Genomic DNA, 11,165 nt, shown 5'->3' with positions numbered 1-11,165 from the left:
CCGCTTTGCCAGCCAGGCCTATCAAAGATCACAACATCGAGGCTCCTTTCAGTCAGACAGACAGTCCTTTACTGCACCAGTTGTCCAACCTACCCAGTTTTTTCCCTGCCGGGGAAGACTGTGGCGTGCCAGAGGACAACGGGGATTCTCCAGACCAAGAGCTTCTTCTGGTAAGTCAAATTCCTCCTTATTTTTCCCAAATACCATTAGGAGGCAGATTACTTCATTTTTTACAAAATTGGACTGCAATTTCTTGATTGTTGGATTCTAAACACTGTTTTAGGTTTCCACATAGACTTTGTGTCACCTCCAATCCAGTGGAGCCTTACCCATCCCACTCATTTTTCCTCGATCACTGATAGATCTAGAAATCAGGGAACTATCTTCCAAGAAAGCTATAATCCAAGTTCCTCTACACTCATCCGGCTTTCTCAGCAACCTCTTTCTTGTAAAAAAGAAAAACTGACGTTTTCGCCCAGTGATAAATTTACACCTCCTAAACAACTTCGTCCAATACAGACATTTCAAGATGGAAGGAATCCATCTTTTGAGGGATCTTCTCCTTCAGGACGATTGGCTAATAAAAATAGATATGAAGGATGCTTACCTTACAGTCCCAGTTCATCCTTCTTCTCAAACTTACCTACAATTCCTTTGGAACAATCAGAGGTGGCAATTCACTTGCCTTCCATTCGGCCTTTCTTCTGCTTCTTAGTGTTTTACCAAACTCCTAAAACCCGTGGTAGCTTCCCTCCGGTTTTGAGGTGTCTGACTCATTATCTACCTAGACGACATCCTCATTATGGCAAACTCGATTTCTCTGCTTCGTCTCCACATGCTTTGGACCCTATCTCTCCTAACGATTCTCGGATTTCTCATCAACTTCGAGAAATCAGTCCTTTCTCCTTCTCGAGAAATTGAATTCTTGGCCTTTCTAGTCAACACCCAATCAGCTATGTTGAATCTTCCTCCCAAGAAGCTGAAGGTTATCCGGAGAGAGATTCCATCCATTCTCAACAAGAATTTGATTTCCCTTCGGACAATCGCTTGAGTTGGCCTTCTTTCGGCTTCCATCCAAGCCATCTTCCCAGCTCCCTTACATTACAGAGCACTGCAACGTCTGAAGATCCAACATTTGAGGAATGGATTAGGGTACTCACACGAGGTTCTTCTCTCCTCGGACGCAAAAGAAGAACTTCTTTGGTGGCTCCAACACGTTCAGGATTGGAATGGGAAGACAATCTTTAACTCCAATCCAGATCTGGCTATAGAATCGGATGCCAGCCTGTCAGGCTGGGGTGCCAGATGCGGATCCAAGTCCACCGAAGGAAAGTGGTCTCTGTCCGAAGCTCACCTACACATCAACTGTCTGGAACTCTTGGCTGGTTTTTTCGCCCTCAAGAGCTTTGCATCCGACAGATCTCATTGCTGTATCCTCCTGCGTATGGACAGCATTTCGGCTGTCCAGTACATCAATCGCCTGGGAGGAATGAGATCAAAAATTCTTGCCGATATTGCCAAAGAATTTTGTCAATTTTGCCTGGACAGAAATATTCTGATCAAGGAAGAATATCTCCCGGGTCTATCCAATGAGATAGCAGACTGTAATTCTCATTACCTCATCGATTCAAGCGATTGGCAATTAAACCCAGAGATCTTTTACCTCATCAACTCTCTCTGGGGTCCTCTTCATATAGACCTATTCGCGTCACGTCTGAACCGTCAAATTCCCTGCTTCTTCAGCTGGCGTCCCGACCCCGAAACTTCAAGAGTGGATGCCCTCCTCCAGTCCTGGCCTCGGGACCCTCTTTATGCCTTCCCTCCTTTTGCTCTGATACCCAGGGTCCTTCTTAAGGTTTCTATTCAGATGTCGACTCTTGCCCTAATCACTCCATTATGGCCAACACAATCGTGATTCCCACAAATTCTGGGAATGCTAATAGATATTACACGGATCATTCCTCACTCTTTGAACCTTTTATTAGATCCCACCAGGAATCCTTATTCCTTAATCTCATTGAACCAGTTGTCTCTTGTAGCCTGGTTCATCTCGAGCCTTCCGGACCTGACTCAGAGCTTTCTCAATCGACTAGAGACCTCTTCTCTGAGGCCTTGGCTCCGGGTACCAGAAAGGCTTACAGATCAGCCTGGAGACTTTGGGCTGATTGGTGCATTCAACGGGACCTGGATCCCATACATGCACCTATCACTCTCGTCTTCATTTTCCTCTCTGCATCTTTCGACGCAGGAAAGGCATACTGGACTGTTAATCTTTATAGGTCAGCTAGTTCTGCTTCCCATGTCTCTATCCAATCTATTCCTATTGGGAAACACCCTCTAGTTTGTAAGTTACTTAAGGGTATCTGTTTTCAAAGACCTCCCCTTCCCAAATACCGGTCTACTTGGGATGTCAACTCTCTACTAGAATTACTTTCATCTTGGGACGACAACAATCGTCTGTCCTTAAAACATTTATCCTTTAAACTTACCGTTTTATTATGCCTAATATCCATCAAAAGGGTGTCAGATATCAGAGCCTTGGACATATCTCATAGATCATACTCACCTCAAGGTGTCCATTTTACAATCTTCAGAGGAACAAAAACTAATCTACACTCGGTCTTTTGCCCTACTTTTCCTCATAATGAAAAATTATGTGTGGTGCGTTCACGTTGGCTTCCATCATACGAAACTAAGACTAAATCCCTTTGTTCTCCATCTTCTTCCCAACTTCTTATATCTTACTGCAAACCACATTTGCCTGTTTCTTCCCCCCACTCTAGCTAGATGGGTGAGACAAACAATGACCCTAGCTGGCATCGACATTTCCTCATTTGGAGCCCATTCAACTCGAGGAGCGGTTTCTACCAAACTCATACAATCTGGTGGTTCTTTAACCGACCTTCTCAAAGCGGACATTCTATTTCAGACCTGACCCTCACATATCCATGTCTCTAGCATAGATGTTAAAAAATGTATAATGAGTTTAATATCTTATGTTTATGATGTTGAGCTTTAAACTTTCATAATGAGATGCCTCGTGTCCTGATATAAAATTTTAGATTTTCCTAGCTGCTTGTGCAGGAAAATATGGATGTTAATAAGGACACGAGGCGAGCATGTTAACCCATCCCTTTATTTTCTGTTCTTATCTTTCAGCCTTCCAGTAACAGATAGATACCCCCACATCAGCTGTTCTTCCCTCAGATACCTCGATGGATGACTCCACACCTTCTGGATTTATTCTATCTTCAACCCTATCAGCTTTACCTCTATCTACAAGAACTGTTTCCTATTGTTACCCTACTTGTTCACTACAAGTTTCTGATGTTATCTCTGCTGTTCCTGATTTCAGCAATACCTTCTTCATAGAGACTTCTCCATTGGATGTTATATATCTGTTTGCTGATGAAAGAGGGCGGAGTTTGCACCTGTGGACCTGATATTACCTGTACTCTGCCCTCATTGGTTATTGCATATACAGCATTCTAGGTTGTACCTAGTCAAGGTTTTTGTGATTACTAATGTTTTGTCTTTAGCTGCTGCAGTTCAGTATAAAGAAAGTTACGCATAATGCTCGCCTCATGTCCTTATTAGCATCCATATTTTCCTGCACAAGCAGCCAGGAAAATCTAAAATTTCTGTCTTCATTTACATTGGGAAACTGGCGTGAATTAAGTTAAATGTGGTGGGCCCGCTGGTCCAGCCCCCTCCCCACCCTCCTTATGTTCTCTTTTGGAAAGTGGCAAGGGAGGCATACAAAACCGCCAACACAAGGTTTGCAATGTTTTAACACCACAAAATTTGTGTAGGGAGATAAGTCTCCACTTTCCAACTGAAGCAGCGTATGTATGGTCCAGAAGTCAGTTTCTGTATTCAGAGCCTTGTGGGAATAAATAAAGAAAACCCCACTTTCTGTCCATGCCCCCCAAAACTAAAATCTCTGCTGAATCCGTCCTAGTCTACAGAGGAAATCTAAAAACAAAGCTGCAAAACAGCTGAAAAAGGCCATGTCAGTGTATGTCAATTCCAATGGTTGGTGTGAAAACTGGAATATTTGATTTGGATAGTCACATAAAAAACATCAAACATTTAAAATGTGTGGTTCTCTAGGATGACCAAAAAACAGAAGCTTACACTTTTTCCAAAATTCTGTACTTTATTTGACTTTTGGATGGAAATTATTCACAACCACACTCTGTATTTTACATTTATTTTACGAATCTCACAAAGGCCATATTCTCTTTTAGCCCTTTCCATGTCATAAAATGTATTTCTAGAAAGATGTGCAGCAAAGGAAATCATCACATACAACTGAATGGTTTTCCAGAAGTAAAGTAAAATTTGTATGCCAATAACCATACTTTCTGGTAGGTAGTAAAATGAAATCTCTCTGAGAGGAAATTAAGAAATCAAACATTAATTTACATTTATTTGTCAAAAGGAAAATACATTTTACATGCATGTTTGATGCCACTGATATACTTTATGATATACAGGTGCTGCTTCTCAATAAATTAGAATATCGAAAAGTTAATAGATTTTGGTTATTCAATTCAAAAAGTGAAACTCATATATTATATAGATCCATTACACACACAGAGTGATTTCAGGTGTTTATATCTGTTAATGTTGATGATTATGGCTTACAGCTAATGAAAACCCAAAAGTCAGTATCTCATAAAATTAGAATATTGGGGAAAAAACCTATATTGTAGTCTTACGGACGGTATCATATTCGAATAAGCTACTCAACACAAAACACCTGCAAAGGTTTCCTAAGCATTTAAATGGTCCCTCAGTCTGGTTCAGAAGGCTACGTAATCATATGGGAAACTGCTGACTTGACCGTTGCCCAGAGGACAGTCACTGCCACCCTCCACAAGAAGGTTAAGCCTCAAAAGGTCATTGCTAAAGAAGCTGGCTGTTCACAGAGTGTTGTATCCAGGCATATTAATGGAAAGCTCAGTGGAAGGAAAAAGTGTGCTAAAAAAAAGGTATACAAGTAATAGGGATTACCACAGCCTTGAAAGTCAAGAAAAAGCTCTCAAGAATTTGGGGGAGATTTTTTAAGGAGTAGACTGCGGCTGGAGTCAGTGCTTCAAGAGCCACCACAGACAGGCATATCCAGGACATGAACTACAACTGTCGCATTTCCTGTGTCAAGCCACTCATGACCCAGAGACAACGTCAGAAGTGTCATATCTGGGCCAAGGGGAAATAGGATCGGACTGTTGCTCAGTGCTCCAAAGTCTCCAGAGACTGAAGGAAGAGTGGAGAGGCACACAGTCGAAGTTGCTTGAGGTCCAGTGTGAAGTTTCCATAGTCAGTGATGGTTTGGGGAGCCATGTTATCTGCTGATGTTGGTCAACTGTGTTATATCAAGTCAGCGCAGCCGTCAACCAGGACATTTTAGAGCACTTCCTGCTTCCCTCTGCTGATGCTGATTTCATTTTTGGTACCTGCCCAAACTGCCAAAAGTACCAATACCTGGTTTAATAACCAGGTATCACTGTAGTTGATTGGACAGCAAACTCACCTTACCTAAACTTGTCAAGAGGAAGATGAGAGATAGTAGGCCCAACAATGCAGACAAGCTGAAGGCCACTATCAACTTGGGCTTCGATAAAACCTCAGCAGTGCCACAGGCTGATTGCCTCCATGCAGTAATTCAAAGAAGCCCCTACCAAGTATTGAGTGCATATACTGTACATACTTTTCAGTAGGCCAACATTTCTGTATTAAATCATTTTCTTATTGGTCTTATATAATATTTTAATTTTCAGAGATACAGAATTTTGAGCTTTCATTAGCTTTAAGCCATAATCATCTACATTAAAATAAATAAACGGTTGAAATAGATCACTATGTGTATAATGAATCTATATAATATATGAGTTTCACTTTTTGAATTACTGAAATAAATGAAAGGGGTTGTCTGAACCCGGACATATCCCCATTTTCACTCCTAGGCCCCTCTGACATGAGCATCGGGCATTTCATGCTCCGATGCTCTCCCTTTGCACTGCACTGGAATGCGCAGGAAAAGGGCTGTTTGTTTATATTTTTTACACTTCTAGGCAGAATTTTTCTTTTTTCTAGACAACTTATCCCAAAATCAAGGACAGACAATATTTTTTACTGACAAATTGGAAAACCGTAATGCCCTAAAGCCTGCCCATTAGTGCCAGTGACATCACCAGATCTGAAGAAAAAGCCTTTGCTATGCGCGATTAAGCTTTGATGCTCATATCAGGGAAGGGGGAGTGAACCCGGACAACCCCTTCAATTTTTCGATGATATTTTAATTTATTGAGATGCACCTGTATACTATAGGGATTTTATGAAGGTACAAAATCTATTAGGCAATCCAGTAAAGGAACCATGATGCCCAGATTGGACAATCAGTTTTTTGTTAGAAGCATTCCCTGAATATAAGCAGATCACAGGGTGTTCCGCTATTATTACACCCAGCAATCAGTTGTAATCGGTAAAGGAACCTGACAAGTGGTAAACTTTTAAGCACCACAACTGGGTAAAATAAGCATTACACAGTTTTCATTGAAAGCAGCGATTTGTCAATAAACAAGTTTGGTCCTCCACAGTGAGAAATATTACTTATAACTAATTTCCCCTTTGGGTAATAGCGTCTGTCATCTATTTTACTCATGTAAAACTGCTCAAATCACACTGTAGGTCGCAAATATAGTTCACAAATGGTACCTTTTATTGCCTTGTCTGCTGCTCTGATGGTCCAAAAATGAACTTTGAGGCCATATTCACATGAGCTTGCAAGTGTAAGCCGTGTACCAGGGTGGGCTCCCCAGGATACAGCGAAGTCACAAACGAGGAAAGAAACTCCAACACCAGCTTTTGCCAAAGCAGAATTTTACTAACACGTGGTAATAAACACAACCACAAATGCTGGGAACATAAAATAAATTTACATACACCCAGCCCAAAGGCTGAGACCCCTGTCTTGCACAGCACGGCACCCTCTGATGGATGCCAGCGGAAATTTTGCGGTAATTTACCTACTGGTGGGCACAACTAAAACTGCCTCGCCGTACCTATTATTACCCTAAAGCAAACACGAACAATTGTTTGGGTGCTTAGTACGGGCTAGCCTGCGGTGCAACGCAACAGTTTACAATCTTACCGTGGTCTATAGTATTCCCCCTCCCATAACTAGTCCGGTAGCACGTGCCTGAATATTGCTCCTGAGCAAAACGCTGAACTGGATTGAGTTTGTGGGGGGTGTTTATCAGCTCTCAAATGTGCAATGCCCCTTTAAGTAATGGAGTCCTTGTAGTACCAGTAGCAACACATTAGGCCTGACACAAAGCAGAGACCCTAACTAACTAACTACAGGCCTGGTCTCAGTCTCTAGGCGGCAACACTGCAGTGAGGTGCGTGCACGATGTTACCGACCCGGGTCTGCTTTGCATCCTCTGGTGACTCTTAACAGAACAAATGTCTCTCCAACAAGCATGCGGTACAGCAGTGTATGTAGCTTTTGTTCCTCTGCTCTCATCAGTGTTCCTGGCAGCGATCTTCCTTCCTCTGGACAGGATCTGGGTCTTGGACCATGAACAGCTTCACTCAGCTGCAGCTGTGGTCACTGAGGGGTCATCTCACTCCTGGATCCATCAGATTCTCTGTTCACACACAGCTCCTCAGTCTCAACTAGCTTCTAAGATGGATGCTGCTTCTTCTAGCAAGTTCTCAAAACTCCACCTCTTTGGAATTTTCAAATATCTGCAGTCTATTAGCTGTGTTTAAGAAACAGCGGCATCTTGTGGCCAAACAGCAGAATATCAGTCCTGATCATTTAACTTATTTCACACACAGTGTTCAAACAATAAGAGCTGTTTCTCAATCTCACACAAGTGCCCAGTGAAGTTGTCTATTGCTGCAAGTGTCTGGGCCCCCAGGCGCTACTCAGCGATACTTGTCTGGCTACAAGCCAGCATAGGATCCTCTTAACTTCACTGTCCTCTGCGCCTGAAATACCATGCACAATCCCTTCATTGATGCTGTTGCCCACAGTTGGTATTGTGCAGCACATCTCCAGGCACATCAGTGATGTGCGTAGGAACAGGATTTCAGTAGCAGAGAACAATGATTTCAGAGCAGCAGACAAGGCAATAAAGGGTACCTTTTGTGAACTGTGTATGCAACCTACTGTATGATTCGAGCACTTTTACATGAGAAAAATAATTGACAGACTCTCTTTAATAATGGTTGTTGAACACCAGACAACCCCATCAAATTATATCTTGTTAGTCAAGTCATCCATCACAGCACTGCAATATGGTTGCTACAAGAATTTGTCATGGTTGATTCACTGAAACTGCTCAAGAAGGGATGCCTTTCATGATTATAAAATATTTAAGGCTACTGGTATAAAGTAACAATGAATAGGTCTGTGTTTAATTTGAAGGAAGGTATATATAATAACAGCATCATACTTCATACTGTGTCAACTGTGCTCATACTGACATTAGAAATGAAAAAAATAAGTGTCTTAAAAACATGGCTGCAACTGAGAAAATTCCAAATTTATGTTATATTCTAGCTACCTTTTTACACAAGCCAATTTATAGTCTGTGCTCAACTATACAACCACCTTACAGATACTAAAATGATGCAGACAGTTCATATTTTGTTATATGAATGATCTCTGAAATTTGTTAAACAAACTCCACATCAGACATACTGTATGTGCTCGACATTTTTATATTTACTTTGTTTTTGTTCTTTAAAATATATATGCTTACGCTTTATCTTTAAGAAACGAAAAAAAAAGAAAGCAGGCACATTTCTGAAAACTTTACTTTCCCATAAGAGTTAGGTCAGGTTCACATACAGCATTTGCAGCTGGGTTGCCACTCACTTTTTTCTTCTTTATTGGATCCAAATGAGAGAAAAAATATAAATCTTTTATTTGTCCCGTCTTTTGAATCCAATTATAGTTTTTGCCAAGAAAAAAAATGTATTTTGCTTTCATTGTTAAAGAGATATTTATATATCCTCAAAACCAAGACAATGTTTTGTTATCTTTTCCTGCATTTTGGAGGTCCATTCAATGAATAGCTGTGCAATTAATTTTATAAGATACCTATTGAGCATCTCATAGGCATGCATAGAGAAACTGACATCAGGCCCACAGTTAAGAGGCTGCTTGATTTGGAGAGTCAGACTATGCTCACATGGTATAACTGAGGAAACCAAATGGAGGCTGATAATTAAGGAAGGAAGCGATCAGCAACTGCACAACTATTTACCGGATAGACATTACAACCAACGGAAAAGAAAAGATGAACGTTGTTCCTGGGGTGCTTCTTTAAAATACAATTAATCATCGAGCACTACAGTGGATACTGTCGTATTATTTAGCTCACTAGTAATAGAGGCTGACGTTGCTGGAGCACTTTTGTCATTAGTGGCAGCTTTGCCACCAACAATTTCTTCAGTGTTTCTCTCTGGTTTTATTAGAATTATATATCCCTTAGGGACATAAATGCAACCAAGTAAACCAAAACTTGATGCTAAAATAGCAAAAATTTCAACAGCTACTTTGAATTTTCCTCTTGTGCTCAAATAAGCTGGAACAAAGGATATCCAAACAATGAAGAAGACCAACATGCCAAATGTGATAAATTTTGCCTCATTGAAATTGTCTGGAAGCTTTCGAGCTACAAAAGCAGTTATAAAGCAAAGAATAGCAAGGAAGACATCAAACCCAAACATGGAGCATAAGAATTCAATGGAACCTTCATTACACTCAAGAATTATCTTGATATTTTGGGACTCCATGTTTTTGTAAACCCATGGAGGTATCAGAATTAGGTAAGCTGTACATATCCCAACTTCGATTGTTAATCCAGAAATGGCAACAATTATTTGATATAAAGGCTTAAAGTTTATCTGACTAGTCTTTTCAGCCATTTTTGATTTGGCAGCTCTCTTTGCTAACATCAAAACAATAGTTTTGCCAAGTATGCAGGAAAGACACAAAGAAAACCCTAAGGCTACAGTAGTTTGACGGGCCATACATGACCACTCCTCAGGTTTTCCCACAAAAAGTATTGAAGTCATAAAAGTACAAACCAGTGAGACTTGAATAAGAAAGCTCAAGCTGCGGTTATTTGCATTTACCAAGGCAGTTTCTCTATACATGATGTAGATAATAGTGAAGGCAATAACCAGAGAAGCACCAAACACAGCAAGAAATATCAATGTTATTCCCAAAGCTTCATCGGTAGCAAGGAATTCCACTTCTTTCAGTACACACTCATTCCTGTATGCATTAGACCAGAAATCCGCTGGACATGATATACATTCTCTTGCATCTGAAAAACAGTAAAAGCAATGAGTTAACCTCATGCATTTAACCTCTTCAGGATGTGAATTTCTCTGCTTTTAAGACAGATACCTTATAAAATAGTTACTAATTAATAGTGTTGAGTGAGCATGCTCGGCCGAACACCATTTCACCGACGTCAGTGTATTTAAATCTAATTTAGCCTCTATTTCTATGCAGAAGATTTCTGTACAGTGAAATATAATTTAGCCTGTATTTCAGAAAAGTTTCTGCCGAGATTCAAACTCACAGCCTTCTGCATTAGAGGCAAGGCACTTAACCACTTAGCTATAATAGCTGCATAGCTAGTTACTTTAATAAAAAAAAAATATATAAATATGAGACTTCTACTGTACTGAGACCTAAAGTCGATTTTTTTTTATTTTTTTTGTGCCAGGCTATGCAGCTATATAGTGTAGTGGTTAAAGTTCAGGGCTGAGATGCAGAAGCTGTGAGTTCAAATCCCATCGCAAACTTTTTCAGAAATAGAGGTTAAATTAGATATATATATTTTATATTTTTTTCAGTAATTGTAAAAAATGTATGGCACAAAATAAATGTGTGTATATATATATATATATATATATATATATATATAAAATCATACTTCTGATATATATTAATGCATAATATGTGGGAGGCTACTACTGATGTTTTAGCCATAATATATTTTATATATATATATATATATATATATATATATATATGTATATATATATAAATAAAGAAAGAAAGTCTGCAGCACTCCTTGAAGTAAAAAATGTGCAGTTTATTCACACATGTCAGAAAAATGATAACG

The 11,165-nt window shown here is 40.0% G+C and overlaps 1 protein-coding gene across 1 annotated transcript in view; it reads right to left on the bottom strand.

Annotated features, from left to right (window-relative positions):
• Positions 1 to 9,357: 9,357 nt before the first annotated feature.
• The window catches only part of LOC121000025 (vomeronasal type-2 receptor 1-like), a 96,757-nt gene continuing 94,949 nt past the window's right edge, over positions 9,358 to 11,165 (bottom strand). Inside the window, exon 6 of the mRNA XM_040431054.1 lies at positions 9,358 to 10,355. Within this exon, the coding sequence (XP_040286988.1) occupies positions 9,358 to 10,355 (998 nt within the window). The remainder of the gene's footprint in view (positions 10,356 to 11,165) is intronic.

This window comes from Bufo bufo, chromosome 4, assembly GCF_905171765.1.
Source record: "Bufo bufo chromosome 4, aBufBuf1.1, whole genome shotgun sequence".
NCBI classification, from domain to species: Eukaryota; Metazoa; Chordata; class Amphibia; order Anura; family Bufonidae; genus Bufo; species Bufo bufo.
The sequence above is the reverse complement of the archived record's forward strand: the minus strand, read 5'-3'. Positions and strand labels throughout refer to the sequence as shown.